At 46.6% G+C, this 16,253-nt stretch overlaps 1 protein-coding gene across 7 annotated transcripts in view; it reads right to left on the minus strand.

Moving 5' to 3' along the window:
• The window catches only part of LOC111968244 (C-Jun-amino-terminal kinase-interacting protein 4), a 56,276-nt gene that overhangs the window by 12,272 nt on the left and 27,751 nt on the right, over positions 1 to 16,253 (minus strand). For 2 of the 7 annotated variants that reach the window (XM_023993791.2, XM_070444930.1), the window contains exons 3-13: positions 16,125 to 16,195; positions 14,149 to 14,246; positions 7,732 to 7,876; positions 4,477 to 5,062; positions 4,232 to 4,322; positions 3,800 to 3,936; positions 3,361 to 3,418; positions 2,981 to 3,133; positions 2,825 to 2,885; positions 952 to 1,082; positions 656 to 712 (exon numbers count right to left, since the gene is read on the minus strand). In XM_023993791.2, the coding sequence (XP_023849559.1) occupies positions 656 to 712; positions 952 to 1,082; positions 2,825 to 2,885; positions 2,981 to 3,133; positions 3,361 to 3,418; positions 3,800 to 3,936; positions 4,232 to 4,322; positions 4,477 to 5,062; positions 7,732 to 7,876; positions 14,149 to 14,246; positions 16,125 to 16,195 (1,588 nt within the window). Of the gene's footprint in view, positions 1 to 654; positions 713 to 951; positions 1,083 to 2,815; positions 2,886 to 2,980; positions 3,134 to 3,360; positions 3,419 to 3,799; positions 3,937 to 4,231; positions 4,323 to 4,476; positions 5,063 to 7,731; positions 7,877 to 12,338; positions 13,090 to 14,148; positions 14,247 to 16,124; positions 16,196 to 16,253 lie in introns of those variants that run through there. The other 5 variants (XR_011480343.1, XM_070444928.1, XM_070444927.1 and 2 more) reach the window with 5 other exon arrangements.

Here is a 16,253-nt window from a genome sequence, read left to right on the forward strand (position 1 = left end):
CACGCTCACAAACACACTTCTGTCTTCCATTTGTAGGTGAATAGTTTTTGAAACGTTTTAAAGCAGATGAAAAGTGTTGGTTTCCCTTGGGAGATTTCACTCAATTTGAACTCACTCCGACTTACAACAAAAACAAAATGACACTTCAACTAAAAAGCCATTCCCTGATCAGGCAGACACTCCCTGGTTTGTTGATTTGTTTGTTAAGAACCAAAATCAAAAAGACCCATTAGCCTATCAAAGGTTTACCTACACACTGGAGATCAAAACGTGAAAAAAAATGAAAAAAAAGAGGGGAAATCAGATTAAATGATCATCAACAATCTTACAGTGGTTTTAGCTATAAGTGTGGTATGACAGCTCCTAGATGTGGAGTGTAAAGAGAAAAGGAGAGCACGCAAAAAAGGAGAGATGTGTGGTAAAGGGGAAGGATTGCATTGAAGGAGTGAAGAAAAGGAGTGATAAAAGGAGTGACTGTAGGAAAGGAGTGACGGTAGGAAAGGAGAGACGGTAGGAAAGGAGAGACGGTAGGAAAGGAGAGACGGTAGCAAAGGAGAGACGGTAGCAAAGGAGAGATGGTAGGAAAGGAGAGACGGTAGGAAAGGAGTGACGGTAGGTAGGAAAGGAGTGACGGTAGGAAAGGAGTGAAGCTTACAACTGCCAGATGCTGGATTTCTTCTTGTCTGCGGTGGCTGGATTCTCTCTCGATGCTCTGAGGGGAAGATTACAACACATTTAATGACTTATCACTATTCAGCTGAGACAAAAACGATCTTGTTACTCAACTAGCTAGAATCGCCCAGGAGAGAAAACACAAAAACACAAACTAGAAGGGGTGCATGTTTATCAGTAAGCACATTGTGTGGTTGGAATACAAAAAGACAAAAACTCTTCAATATGCATAATTTTGTTTTGGACTAGCTGAGCTTGTCACATGATTCCTCTCCCTACCGTATCATCTCTGTCCATCMTACAGCTTCCTGTAGCTCCATCAGTCTCTCTTTGTACTGGTTCCTCTCCATCAGGACTCTGGCCATCTCTACCCTGGTGAACCTCTTCCTCTGGGCCGTGGGAACATCCGCCTGCAAGAAATGGTATCAGCAACCTCAGACACACACACACACACACCTCAGAAAACACACACACCTACATACAGTTGAAGTCGGAAGTTTACATACACCTTAGCCAAATACATTTAAACTCAGTTTTCACAATTTAATCCTAGTAGAAATAACCCGTTTTAGGTCAGTTAGGATCACCACTTTATTTTAAGAATGTGAAATGTCAGAATAATAGTAGAGAAAATGAATTATTTCAGCTTTTATTCTTTCATCACATTCCCAGTGGGTCAGAAGTTTGCATACACATCAATTGTATTTGCTAGCATTCTTTAAATTGTTTAACTTGGGTCAAACATTTTGGGTAGCCTTCCACAAGCTTCCCACAATAAGTTGGGTGAATTGTGGTCGCATTCCTCCTGACAGGGCTGGTGTAACTGAGTCAGGTTTGGTAGGCCTCCTTGCTCACACACGTTTTTCAGTTCTGCCCACAAATTTTCTATGGGATTGAGGTCAGGGCTTTGTGATGGCCACTCCAAAACCTTGACTTTGTTGTCCTTAGCCATAACTTTGGAAGTATGCTTGGGTCATTGTCCATTTGGAAGACCCATTTGCATCCAAGCTTTTTAACTTCCTGACTGATGTCTTGAGATGTTGCTTCAATTTATCCACATAATTTTCCTACCTCATGATGCCATCTATTTGTGAAGTCACAGTCCCTCCTGCAGCAAAGCACCCCCACACATGATGCTTCCACCCCCGTGCTACAGGGTTGGGATGGTGTTCTTCGGCTTGCAAGCGTTCCCTTTTTCCTCCAAACATAACGATGGTCATTATGGCCAAGCAGTTCCATTTTTGTTTCATCAGACCAAGAGGACATTTCTCCAAAAAGTACGCATCTTTGTCCCATTGCAAGTTTCAAACCATAGTCTGGCTTTTTAATGGCAGGTTTTGGAGCAGTGGCTTCTTCCTGCTGAACGGCCTTTCAGGTTATGTCGATATAGGAACTCATTACTGTGGATATAGATACTTTTGTACCCGTTTCCTCAGCATCTTCACAAGTCCTTTGCTGTTGTTCTGGTATTGATTTGCACTTTTCGACCAAAGTAGTCATCATCTAGGAGACAGAATGCGTCTCTTTCCTGAGCGGTTATGACGACTGCGTGGTCCATGGTTGTATATACTGCGTATTATTGTTTGTACAGGAATGAACGTGGTACTTCAGGCGTTGGAATTGCGCCAAGGATGAACAGACTTGTGGAGGTCTACAATTGTTTTCTGGGCTCTTGGCTGATTTCTTTTAGATTTTCCCATGATGTCAAGCAAAGAGGCACTGAGTTTGAAGTAGGCATTGAAATGCATCCACAGGTACACCCCACATTGACTCAAATTATGTCCAATTAGCCTATCAGAAGCTTCTAAAGCCATGACATCAATTCAGGAATTTTCCAAGCTGTTTAACGCAGAGTCAACTTAGTGTATGTAAACTTCTGACCCACGGAATTTGTGATAGATCTATTCATTTATAAATTCAATGTTGTCTGTAAACAATTGTTGGAAAAATGACTTGTGTCATGCACAAAGTAGATGTCCTAACCGACTTGCCAAAACTATAGTTTGTTAACAAGAAATTTGTTGAGTGGTTGAAAAATTWGTTTATGACTCGAACCTAAGTGTATGTAAACTTCCGACTTCAACTGTATATCTCAGCAAACACATACACACACATACCTCAGCAAACACATGCACACACMCACAGAACTCACATCTTCCTCATTGTTCTCACTCTTCGTCTTTGTTTTGGCCTCCTCCGCCTCAGCCCGAACCCTACGAGAAACACAGACACACTAGAGATGCCTGGGGATCCTATATTCATCTAAACAGGGAAAGAAAACAGACAGAAGGGTAGAGTAGAGACTGACTTCTTGAGTTCCTCCTCCAGTTCCTTGCTCTTCTCCTCCAGTCTGGTCTTGGCCTGAGTCACAGCCTCCAGCTCTCCCTGCAGCACCTCCTTCTCACACGACAGCTCATCCACACGCGCCATCAGGTCATTCTTCACCAGGTTCAATGCATTTCTGACGAGACGGAGGACAAAGATTAGACGGCGTGATCATCAGGCCCTACACATACTTCCTCTGGGACCTGGGTGAACTCTCTCTGATGAAAGCTAAACCCCTCCGTGAACAACAGGTGGCAGTAGTGTGCTGTCTACTGCACAACGTGGAACATTGTTGCGCTTGATAAATTCATGTTTCGTTGATTTCGTGAGCATGGACGCAGGTGATTTGAAAACACAACTTACTTGGTCTCCAGCAGCTGAGTGTTCTCGTGGATGAGATGCTCCACTTCACGGCCCATACCTTAGGAGGAGAAAGGAGGGATGAAAAGGAAAAAGGAAAAAAAGAGAAGAAATGGAAATTCCTCCTGTCTAAAATGGAATGATATGACACACACACACTCCTTCAGTCTTACCCAGGAAGTTAAGGTCTGAGACCCATGCTGGCAATGTGAGGTGGAAAACAAAACAGATTATCTTGACGATCACCTAACAGTTTAGTTGATTTCGTGAGCATGGACGCATGCTCARAGAATCGCGGGGACTCCAACAGGTCTATACGCAGCCTAAAGAACACTGAACCTACAACCTCACCAAGAGGGAGATCCCACTGTATATTTTAGACATCATTTGGGAGTTTGGGAGCTAAAAGGGGAGAACTAGAGGGAGGGTGGGAGTGTCTTACCCAGCAGGTCAGCCCCCTCGTCCATGTCTGCTATGTCTATTTCCATGTCGGGTCCTGCCGAGGACAGCTCCGCAAACAGAGACTCAGTGTTCCTGTCGAACGCCATGTTCTCTATACCTACTCCTTCAGTAGGAGTACTGGAGAGGGATGTGAGGAGGGAGAAAGGGATGGGGGAGGAGGGGGGGAAGAGATGGATGTGAGGAGGGAGAAAGGGATGGGGGAGGAGGGGGGGAAGGAGAGAGGTCATCTGAGTGAACACAGCTACAATACATTCCATCATAAAATACAATTTGTATAGATTTTTTTTATATCCGGCTCAAAAGGAACCAAGCTGGAAGGGATTTTCTGTACAGTTTGACACAAATGGAGATTGAGTGTTCAGGATAGAGATGCAGAGATCGAGATAGAAACACTACTTCCTGTTGACCCTACCTGGCGTCTRTGTAGCCYCTYAGGTCCATGTCCAGTTCAGGAGTGGACTCTATGATGGCCTGCACCTCCAATGACTCAGTGTTATCATCTGCTGCGTGTGGAGAGGAAAGAGAACATGTTAGATTACTGTTCTTGTGGGATGCCAAACACATTTTTMGTAGGTTTTACAATACAACTAATCCAAGTCCCCAACATAGCCAATCCCCATGTTATCCCAGTTTATGCCCTGGAGCTGCAGTACTGACCTGTGCGAGGTCCTGACCCTCCTCTCAGTTCTAAGTTTTGTCTTTCTGGACCCTCCTGATCCTCTGGTACTGTGGTGTTCTTACTGCCGATGTTCTCTGGCTTCCTGTTGCTTCTGTCCAGGTTCCTGTTCTTGCCCACTTTCTCAAACTCTTCCTGGAGTGGCGTGCTCACCGATGCCATGGCAACGTCAGACTCGGAAGTAGACATGGGACTGGCCGACATAGACCCGCCCCCTTGAGAAGACAGTGGAATGACCAAATTAGAGCCACCGTTTTGCGTGGACAATGGGGTAAGCGACTTTGAGTCCCCTCCTTGAGATGATATGGGGGTACCCGATTTGGACCCTCGTTGAGAAGACATGGGGGTGCCTGATTTAGAGCCACCTTGTTGTGAGGACATTTTGGAACCTCCTTGAGCGGGAGCCCCAAATGAGGTCCCCGACTTGGAGCCCCCTTTAGGAGACATGGGCGTGTTGGACTTGGAGCCCCCTATAAAAGACATGGGGGTCCCCGACTTGGAGCCCCCTTTAGGAGACATGGGCATGTTGGACTTGGAGCCTCCACGGTTCGCATTAGACATCTCATCCTACAGAAGAGAAAGAAGAGGAAGAGGAAGAGGAGGAATATAAATGAGATCCTGACAGATGGTCAAGGACACAAGGGCCATATTCTAACAGTCTTAGCATCTTTCCCTCAAAAAGGAACAAGGATGTTTGAAAAAAGGTTAGCCAATCCAACACAACCATTAATACCCAGTCAAAATCATCCCTGAACACTCAAACATTCACAAGGCAATGGTATAAAGTGCATAAAACAAAATCAACAAAAACACAAAGTCCCCCCCAAACTCAGTAAATACAATATCTTCCACTGAAACAAAAGGCGAAGTGAAAACCAACCGGAAAAACCACCTCAATTCACATCAAAGTTGTTAGAGCACACAACAAATCAGTTTTAGTCAATTCTACAGCTAAGGTATTGTTTAGGTTGAGTTAGGGACTTCTACAGTAGGCTGTTTGATTTAGGTTGACGTAGAAGGCAATTCATAAGCTAAGGCTAGTTGTTTAGTTGACGTAGCGAGAATCTACAGGCCATAGCTGTTTGATTAGGTTGCTAATAGAGAGATTCTAAGTAGCAGTGATGAACATAGAGCTCCAGTATGATTAGGTTGAATAGAGAGAACCTCTATTGCGCTTTAGGATCCTAGCACCGACTAACCTCTGAAAGGCTAGGTGTCTGAATGGGCACTGCTCCTTTTGTGTATTTAGGTCGGCCAGGGCGAAGGTTGCACTTCTTGGAATAGGGGTCATATTTAGATTCAGCCCCACTCACGGTCGACAATTGGCCGTTCAGTGAGTAAGCGCTCTGGACAGTGGTGCATCAAGTGGCAGTGATGTGCTTCTTAATGGTAACAAAGGCAATGAATATTTTATGAGGACACATGGACAACCAGAACCCTACAGCGCTTCAACCAACACGCGGTTAGTTGGACCTGGTTCTGTTCACGCTGTGTATTGGCCGAAGAGCCTCTGCCCGTCTGCTCGCGTGGGAGTCGTGACGCCCGGGCCAAGTGGTTAGAGAAATTACGTGATGCGTTTAGCCGGTTCCACTTGGAAGAGGGGAGGAGGCGAGGGGGGCGTGGGGTGGGGCTGGGTGTAGGATTTTATGTGGTAAACTTATTAATAATGAATAAGTTATTAAGCATTGTCAAGTGAAAGGGCCGGTGGAGTCAGACGTGTTGGACTGAAGGTGACAAACGGGTTAGACGTTCTGATGAGCAGCCACTTCCAGAGGTCGTCTACCCAGGCTTTCTACTGCAGTCAACCATTCAACTGATTGCATTACATACTTTATATGGCTTTTTAGAATAGCCTCGGACAAGAGCATTGGCAAAACACTGGCTGACATCCACTACACCAGAGTTTCTCATGTTCTGTCCTTCACTCTCCCCGCCTCTCTTTTCCCTTCTACTTCTTCCTTTACCCTTGGGTGTACTCCCCCGCTTTCCCTCGCTGGCGTTATCCTCTCTGCCGTTGCCATAGTATCACCTGTCAGCCATTCAGAGCCTAGCTTCTCTTCTGTCCATCAGACTGATAAAGCTGACGCTTTCCATGACAAAAAACTCTAAGCTCTGCTGACACAGTGTGTGTCTGTATACAAACCTGAGATAGAGAGAGATATAATTGGCGGGGGTGAGAGAGAAAGAGAGAGAAAGTGGGAGGGGGGACTGTAACCGAAAACTATAAATCTTTGGGAAATGTCGAGTCAGAGGCTGTAACAAAGGCGTGCCTGTGAGTCTGAACTGTGTGTGTGTGTGTGTGTGTGTGTGTGTGTGTGTGTGTGTGTGTGTGTGTGTGTGTGTGTGTGTGTGTGTGTGTGTGTGTAAAAGTCAGCTTAAGAGATCCACCGTGAAAGTGAGAAAGGGATGGTTTAGTGGGATATGGGATAGAGAAAGAAAAGAGGTTTGATAGAGATGAGGATTAAGTAAAAAGATGATTTAGTAGTAGCCAGGGCTGAGCTGAAACGTCGGCAGTTGAGTTTCATCTACTGGTCTCATATCTTATGTCAAATGTTGTCTTGTAACTTCTGACATGAAGCCCCCTCTTCCTGGTATCTGAATCCTTTCTATCTGACCACGAGGAGTAAAATATCACAACAAATGAATACTTAAATCAGCRGATCACTCATTAATATTCATGACGGAACCTTGCTCGCGGCAACCATGGTGAGGTTCTCGTGTGGCCCCAGCAGAAAGCGTCCCTTTGGTCTGCTCAGACACTATGTCCTGTTCCTCTGTTCTCTCCTCTGTTCCCCTCTTCCCCTGCTCCCGGKCCCGAATGGTACCACTTCCATGGGCCCTCAGACAGACACACAAGCCCCCCTGCCCTCCCTCGATGCCTTCTTAGGCATTCTGGGCACACTGATCCAAGTTAACCTCTCAATCGTGCTTTGGTACACACTGAATCAAACTTCCTTCTCAATAAGCCTTCCCGTCCTCTGGCAGAGTGAACGGTTGAAAGTGTCTGTTTCCACACAAGACTATCTCCTCTGGGCCAAATGACCCATCTTATGTCGCCCTTCAGATTCCTGGGAAAAGCTAAGAGGCATGGGGGGTGGGGTCCAGATTCAAACCACCGAGTTCACTTTGTACTCACACAGTGAATTCCTGAAAAGTATGTCCAAAACAGTCAGCGAATGTTAGAATAACGTCTGCATCCGTTTAAAGTGACTGGCAGGTGAGGAGCATATTGATACCTTGAGGCTGGTGTTGGAGCGAGGGTGGCTCAGGTCCTTACATCTCCAGGCTTCAGACGGCGTTTCAACAGCTTCCCTCTGCGAGTCACTGGTCAAATCATATCCTGGTAATGGGAATAACCCCATTGAGATGGGACGCTCCTTCCTGGATTCAGAAAGATAAAAAGAGTGTGAGGTGAAATCCACAGAGAAAGGTGTGACAGTGTTGGATAGTGTAAGAGGGTGAGGTGAAATCCACAGAGAAAGGTGTGACAGTGTTGGATAGNGAGAAAGGTGTGACAGTGTTGGATAGTGTAAGAGGGTGAGGTGAAATCCACAGAGAAAGGTGTGACAGTGTTGGATAGTGTAAGAGGGTGAGGTGTGCCCTGTAATAAAGGAGTCACTGAGCTGATTTATAAGCCTTACAGAGGCTGGTCAATGTGTTGTGAGTCAATACTTCTGCTGCAGGCATGAAAGCTGAACATCATGAAGAAATTTCACACCCAAAACATGGCAACAAAAAACAAGACATTAATCATTTGAGACTTTGCAAGGAGGGACTACAGCCGTTTCTATTTGGTGCTTTAGTACGAGGGGTGACATCCCTCTGATCCATTGGTCTCTCAGTAACCTCTGCGTCTCTATATCAGGCCAGTGACTGAAGAGCTGGTAGATTCCCACAGTGGTGGTTCTTCTTTTCCACACATTGCGTCCTCTCTCTAGCTCCCCTCTAATGACAAAACTAATCCTTCATGCACAGCGTACACACTCACCTGCTAGCTTCCACACTTCCATGCTCTCTCTCAGCACCCACAGTTCTCTGATGACCCAATACATCACACACTTTCAAGGATTTTCAAAGTCACATGTTCCATAGACCRTATAGGTCTCTGAAGTGAACAAATATTCCCTTGCTTTAAGCATCAAACATGATCAGCCTCTGAACATCAATGGAAGTGGAGCACAATATCACCCCACCCACATCAATGAGGATCTATCAAAAAGGTACAGTAGGCAGAAACAAAGGCTTCCATGTTGAAAAGAGCAGGCTGTATGGAATGGTAGCAGTCCATAGACAACACACACCACTATAGGCTGATTCCCAAAGAGAGAGAATCAGAGAGTTTCCCATGCCAATAAAGCCCCTTAAATTTAACTGAGAGAAAGAGAGAATAACATTTTTGTTTATTTCACTTCTGTTTATTATCTACTTCACTTGCTTTGGCAATGTTAACATATGTTTCCCATGCCAATAAAGCCCTTAAATTGAAATTGAGGGACAGACAGAGAGCGAGAGAGGGACAGACAGTGAGCGAGATCAGCGAGCGGGACAGAGCACGCGTGAGCGAGACAGAGAGCGAGCGAGATCGAGCGGGACAGACAGCGAGCGGGACAGAGTGCGCGAGAGCGAGACAGAGAGCGAGCGAGATCGAGCGGGACAGACAGCGAGCGGGACAGAGTGCGCGAGAGCGGGACAGAGCACGTGTGAGCGGGACAGACAGCAAGCGCGACTCGAGTGGGACAGACAGCGAGCGCGAGACAGAGATGCCGCGAGCGGGACAAGACAGTGAGCGGAAGACGCAGGGATGAGAGCGCAGCGACCGAGAGCGCAGGACCGAGAGCGGCAGGACGCAGAGGGGGACAGAGAGCGGGGACAGAGAGCGAAGCAGAGAGCGCGGGACAGAGAGCGCGAGACAGAGAGTGGGGACGAGAGCGCGGGACAGACCGAGGACCGACAGGAGCGCAACAGACCAAGGGACCGACGCGAGCGACAGACAGACGGACCGAGCGAAACGACAGACGGACGAGAGCCAGACAGACGGACGAGCGGACCGAGGCGAGGCAGACAGGCAGCGACAAGCGACGGACGAAGGCTCAGCAGGCAGAGACAGACAGACCGAGCAGACAGACCGAAGCGACAGACAAGACAGACGAGCGAGCGACAGACGGGAGAGGACCGGGGAGAGAGACGAGAGCACAGACTGCGACAAGAGGGACAGTCAAACTTAGGCAACAATGTTCACTGTCAATGCCTGCCTTTTGACAAATTGGAGGGTAGCGGAACTAAAGTCAACTATTTTTTTTCAACTCTCAAAAAATATCCAACAATAATCAAAAAATAGCATACAACTTTGACAGGTCCCTCTGTATAGATATTTTCCCCTCATTGGGAACAACTGCATAAATAAAGGATAAATTAAAGAAAGTGAGATGTCATGTTATCATGGATATTGAGTATTGCTGTGATTTACTGGCTGAGAAGGCTCTTTCTCCTGACCTACTTTCAGCCGTGCAGAACCATACTGCCTGGCTGTTTATCTCCAACACAGCAACAGCATGGTAACCACATGTTAAAAGCCTGGCAACTGGGCTTTACCCCACCGGCAAGTAAACAAGCAAGGGAAGAGGGATGAGACGGAGTCAATCGGAGGGGTAAGCAACCATATAAAATAACAAGTGATTGAAGCAGAGATTGGAAAGTGAAGAAAGGAGGAAATGAGAGATGTAGGAGGAGAGAGAGAAAGAGAGAGACTGGAGAAGAGGACAGGACATGTAGGAGAGAGAAAGAGAAGAGACTGGAGAAGAGGACATGAGAAGAGAGAAGAAAGAGAGACTGGAGAAGAGGACATGGAGAAGAAAGAAAGAGAAGAGACTGGAGAAGAGACAAGACATGTAGGAGAGAGAAAGAGAAGAGACTGGAGAGAGGACAGGACATGTAGGAGAGAGAAAGAGAAGAGACTGGAAGAAGAGAAGGACAGTAGGAGAGAGAAAGAGAAAGAGACTGGAGAAGAGGACATGGAGAAGAGAGAAAGAGAAGAGACTGGAGAAGAGGACATGGAGAGAGAGAAAGAGAAGAGACTGGAGAAGAGGACATGGAAGAAGAGAGAAAGAGAAGAGACTGGAGAAGAGACAATAGGAGAGAGAAAGAGAAGAGACTGGAGAAGAGGACATGGAGAAGAGAGAAAGAGAAGAGACTGGAGAAAGAAAGGACATGTAGGAGAGAGAGAAAGAGAAGAGACTGGAGAAGAGACATGAGAGAGAGAAAGAGAAGAGACTGGAGAAGAGGACATTAGGAGAGAGAAAGAGAAGAGACTGGAGAAGAGGACAATGGAGAAGAGAGAAAGAGAAGAGACTGGAGAAGAGGACATGTGGAGAGAGAAAGAGAAGAGACTGGAGAAGAGGACAGACATGAGGAGAGAGAAAGAGAAAGACTGGAGAAGACAATAGGAGAGAGAAAGAGAAAGACTGGAGAAGAGGACATAGGAAGAGAAAGAGAAGAGACTGGAGAAGAGGACATGTAGGAGAGAGGAAAGAGAAGAAGACTGGAAAAGAGGACATATAGGAGAGAGAAAGAGAAGAGGACTGGAGAAGAGGACATGGAGAGAGAGAAAAGAAGAGACTGGAAAAGAGACATTAGGAGAGAGGAAAGAAAGAGACATGGAGAAGAGAACAGGAGAAGAGAGAAAGAGAAGAGACTGCGAGAACGAGGACATGACAGGAGAGAGAGAAAGAGAAGAGACTGGAGAAGAGGACATGGAGAAGAAGAGAAAGAGAGAGACTGGAGAAGAGGACATGATAGGAGAGAGAAGAGAAGAGACTGGAGAAGGGACATGTAGGAGAGAGAAAGAGAAGAAGACTGGAAAGAGGACATGGAGAAGAGAGAAAGAGAAGAGACTGGAGAAGAGGACAGGAGAAGAGAGAAAGAGAAGAGACTGGAGAAGAGACATGGAGAAGAGAGAAAGAAAAGACTGGAGAGAGACAATAGCGGAGAGAGAAAGAGATGAGACTGAAGAGGACATGCAAGAGGAGTAGAAGAAAGAGCAAGAGACTGGAGAAGAGGACATATAGCGAGAAGAGAGAAAGAGAAAGACTGGAGAAATGAGGAACATGAGAGGAGAAGAAAGAGAAGAGACTAGGTAAAAGAACATATAGGAGAAGAAGAAAGAAAGACTGAGAGAAGAGGGACATGGAGAAGAGAGAAAGAGAAGAGACTGAGAAGAGGACATGAGAGAGAGAGAGAAAGAGAGAAAGAGACTGAGAGAAGAAGAACTGAGGAGGAATAGGAGAGAAAAGAGAAAGACTGGAGAGGAGGACATTGAATGTAGGAAGAAGAAAGAGAAGAGACTGAAAAAAGAGGACATTTAGGAGAGAGGAAAGAGAAGAGACTGGAAAAGAGACATATAGAAGAGAGAGAAAGAGAAGAGATGAGAAGAGACAGACATGTAGGAGAGAGAAAGAGAAGAGACTGGAGAAGAGGACATGGCAGTAGGAGAGAGAAAGAGAAGAACTGGAGAAAGGACATGAGAGGAGAGAGAAAAGAGAAGAGGACATGGAGAGAGGAGACATGAGGAAAGAAAGAGAAGAGACTGGGAAAGAGACATGGAGTAGAGAGAGAAAGAGAAGAGGACTGGAGAAGAGGACATATAGGAGAGAGAAAGAAGAAGAGACTGGAGAAGAGACATGTAGGAGAGAGAAAGAGAAGAGACTGGAATAGAGGACATTAGGAGAGAGAAAGGAGGGTAAACAAACACACCCCATCCCTTTTCACAGAGAGTTACCTGCAGAAGTGGGGGTGACTTACAGTAGGCTGTTTTTCATTCTCTCTCACACACACACACACACACTACCTGCTGGGCCGTGGCAGGGTGGGCAGGGCAGGGAGGCCAGTGGAGACAGAGTAGTGCACCAGCAGCAGGACAGACAGAGAGACCAGCACGGCAGAGTTAATAACAACGGCTCCCCCAACGAAGCCAAAGACAAACAGCAGCATACACCTCGGGCTCATGACCCCCCCTGAACATGGCCCAGCGCCTCTCACTGCCGGGACCAGGGGAGGGGGGCGACCGCCAGGGGGCTAAAACACACGCCTCTGGGGCTTTTACAAACTGTCCCTTGGATGACGACGCGAACTAGAGTATACTCCTTCTCCCTCTGTCGTCAAAGTACTCCTCACATACACACTCTGTTGCCGTGTGTTGAAGAGAAGAATGCTCAGGTACAGGAGATCTGGAACTCAGGCTGGAGAGTAGAGTGTGTGGCGCGGTGTGTGTTCAGACCAGCGGGCCAACGAGCGACGYCCACAGAAACAACAACAGCAGTAATCCCATGAGCAGTAGCAGCYGAGGCAGAGAGAGACAGAGCAGCAGCTGCTACTGTAGAGTGTGGCCGGCTTGAGTTCAACACTGCTGTGACATCATCCAGTGAGAGAGAGAGAAAGAGGGTGGACACTGGCCTTGCAGCAGCCTTCTCCTCGCCTCACTTTTCTTGATGTATTTGTATCCTCTTTCTGGCAGACGATGCTCTTTCTTTACTAAACTGCGACACTGATGTCGCTGAGCAGTCTAGAATTGTCGCCGTCACTCTCACCCTCCCTTTCTCTCCCCTCCCCCTCGCCCTCTCTCCCCTCCCCCTATCGGATGCTGAGGCAGCATCAGAGCTGGTAACATATGCCTCCCCTCAGCTCGATGCTGATTGGCTGAGCCATGGAGAGACTGGGAGGAGGAAAACCCTGTGGGAACTGACAGCGTCTGCTGCTACTGAGAGACTGTAGAGGGCTGCTGACTGACACACACACACACACACACAGCTAATAATTTTACACACTTCTGTTAGGAAAAACACAGAAATCACTAATTAGTTCCTTGTGAACACAAACATAAATGCTGTTAAAATCTAAAAAGCTACACAAACTGCTTTGGTCTGATGTACTAGTCAAACTAACACCACTCTCTGATCTGCTCAACATGAAGGTTTGCCCAGCAGGAGACCATGGCCTCTTCTTACTGCTGTTTCATTAATCTGATCAGCTGACTAAAACACTACAGCTCTGAATCACTCATCTCCATCACACTGTGGGATTACTGCAGCTGACCAGCTGKCAAAACCTCTGCTTTATATTCAGCTGATTCCATGGCATAATCCCACTCAATATCTATCCCAATCTCCTCTTCATCCTCCTCCCCCCACTTCATCACATATCCCCTAAAAGTTCATCCCCTCCACCTACCACCGTCCCCTCTTTTTTCCATCCCTTTTGCCTCTCCTCCCATCCCCTCCTCCCCCCTTTCCCTTCCTTCTGCCCAGCCCCTCATGCCTACCTCACATCTCTCATCTTCTGTCAGGTTCTGACCTAAAAGGAAATCGTGCCCATGGAGAGCAGAGAGCGCAGTAGTGGCGCCTGCAGTGATGAAGCACGTCACAGCAACGTACTCTCTCACAAACACACTGAGTCAGGGTGAGGAGCCAACTAAGCCAATGAATGTTAGTGTGCAATACTGTATAATAAAATACAAAACACCTACACACGAGCCACTATTAATACACTATTAACACTGTTATATGAGAGTGTTTGTGTACAACTTCAGATACTGTCCACGCAGTGATCTCCGTATGGGACTTAGTTTTATGAATAATTGTAGAATAGTTGTATGATCTTACCGTGATCTGCTTGTGCTTGTGTCTGTAGGCGCCTCTTGCACCGCCACGTGCTGCTGGTGTTTGGTACGTTCCAAGTGCTCCATGTAGCTGTGGATCATCTGCATGGGACATACCACATAGGGAGATTAGGGGGTTAGCGTGGACAGGGAGTGGTCCTATTCAAATAATTATTTGAACATGGCCATGATGCCTGCTGTTTCTTAGATGAGTTTTTTTGTGTTGATGTACAGCTGGAACAGACAGCCTCCCAGCCTGTGGAGTATTTKGCTGTCACTGTGCGTTTGTGTGAGSTTCTAAAATCACGTTTCCGTCCATATTTAAAATGTCATGGTCTCTACGCAGGCTTGTTTGTTTTGGCGTCTGGGCCAATGTGTTAGTAATAGATTGGAGAACAGACTTTAGGCAGACTGAGTTGAGGCAACTTGACAACATACTTAATACTGGGAAAATTGCTCCAATCTCCTTAAACTGACCCAATTCTAACTCCCTCTTTCTCCTTCCCGCTCTCCTGCATCTTGCATCCTCCATCCCTCACCATCCTCATCCCTCCCTCCCCCTCCCTCCGTCCTCTGTTGTAGTGTGAATTCCCTGAATGCTGGAAATAGCATCTTGTCTTGGTTCACTGTCGGTTAAACATCAATGGGATCCACTAGTCTGCCGACCTATGTCTAAAACATATTATACATACATTCTAGCCATTTAGCAGACCCAACTCTCTTAACCGCTAGGCTACCTGCTGCATAGGCAACCTGCCATCCAGGTGCGTGTGTGTGTGTGTGTGTGTGTGTGTGTGTGTGTGTGTGTGTGTGTGTGTGTGTGTGTGTGTGTGTGTGTGTGTGTCTTCAAATCCCTGTTCACCCACGAATGCGTGGCAGCGCATGCCTCCAACAGCATCATTATGTTTGACAGATGTCAAACACTTACCAATACTAGAGTTTCACTTGTCTTTTTTACCTCCAATTTTGTGATATCCAATTGCGATCTTGTCTCATCACTGCAATTCCCCAACGGGCTCGGGAGGCGAAGGCCGAGTCATGATTCCTCTGAAACATGACTCCTCTGAACATGACTCGACAAACCGCGCTTCTTAACACCCGCCCGCTTAACCCAGAAGCCAGCTGCACCAATGTGTCGGAGGAAACAGCGTTCAACTGACGATCGAAGTCAGCCTGCAGGCGCCCGGTCCGCCACAAGGAGTCCGCCCGGGTCTGTAGTGACGCCTCAAGCACTGACCGCCTTAGACCGCTGCCCCACTCGGGAAGCCCTGAGTTTTACATGATTTCTACTAAACAAAAATATAAATGCAACATGAAACAATTTACTGAGTTACAGTGCATTTAAGGAAATCGGTCAATTGAAATATATTCATTAGGGCCTAATCTATGGATTTCACATGTCTGGTCAGGGGCACAGGTGCAGAAGCTGGATGTGGAGGTCCTGGGCTGGCGTGGTTACACGTGTTTCTGCGGTTGGACCTACTGTCAAATTCTCTAAAACAACGTTGGAGGTGGCTTATGGTAGAGAAATTAACATTAAATTCTCTGTCAACAGCTGTGGTGGACATTGATGCAGTTAGCATACCAATTGCACTCTCCCTCAAAACATCTGTGGCGTTGTGTTGTGTGACAACACAGCACATTTTAGAGAGGCCTTTTATTGTCCCCAGCACAAGTGTAATGATCATGCCGTTTAATCAGCTTCTTGATATGCCACACCTGTCAGGTGGATGGATTATCTTTACAAAGGAGAAATGATCACTAACAGAATTGTAAACAAATTTGTGCCCAGAATTTGATAGAAATAAGATTTTTGTGCGTATGGAACATTTCTGGGATTTTTTGTTTCAGCTCATGAAACCAATACTTTACATYTTGCGTTTATATTTTTGTTCAGTATAGTTTGCCCAGTAGACCTACAAAGGAACAGTCCCAACACGCACTTAAATAGACAAAACACTATCTTCCCCTCCCCCATACCTCTGTGTGTCTCTGGTGGAGGGCATTGTACTCTTTCTTCAGCTCGGCTTCTCGTTCCTCCAATCTGCCAACTGAAAGAGAAAACGGTTAGATGTGTGATCTCAGTCAAACAGAACTACATGGTTAATG

Source organism: Salvelinus sp. IW2-2015, linkage group LG8 (genome assembly GCF_002910315.2).
Source record: "Salvelinus sp. IW2-2015 linkage group LG8, ASM291031v2, whole genome shotgun sequence".
Classification (NCBI taxonomy): domain Eukaryota; kingdom Metazoa; phylum Chordata; class Actinopteri; order Salmoniformes; family Salmonidae; genus Salvelinus; species Salvelinus sp. IW2-2015.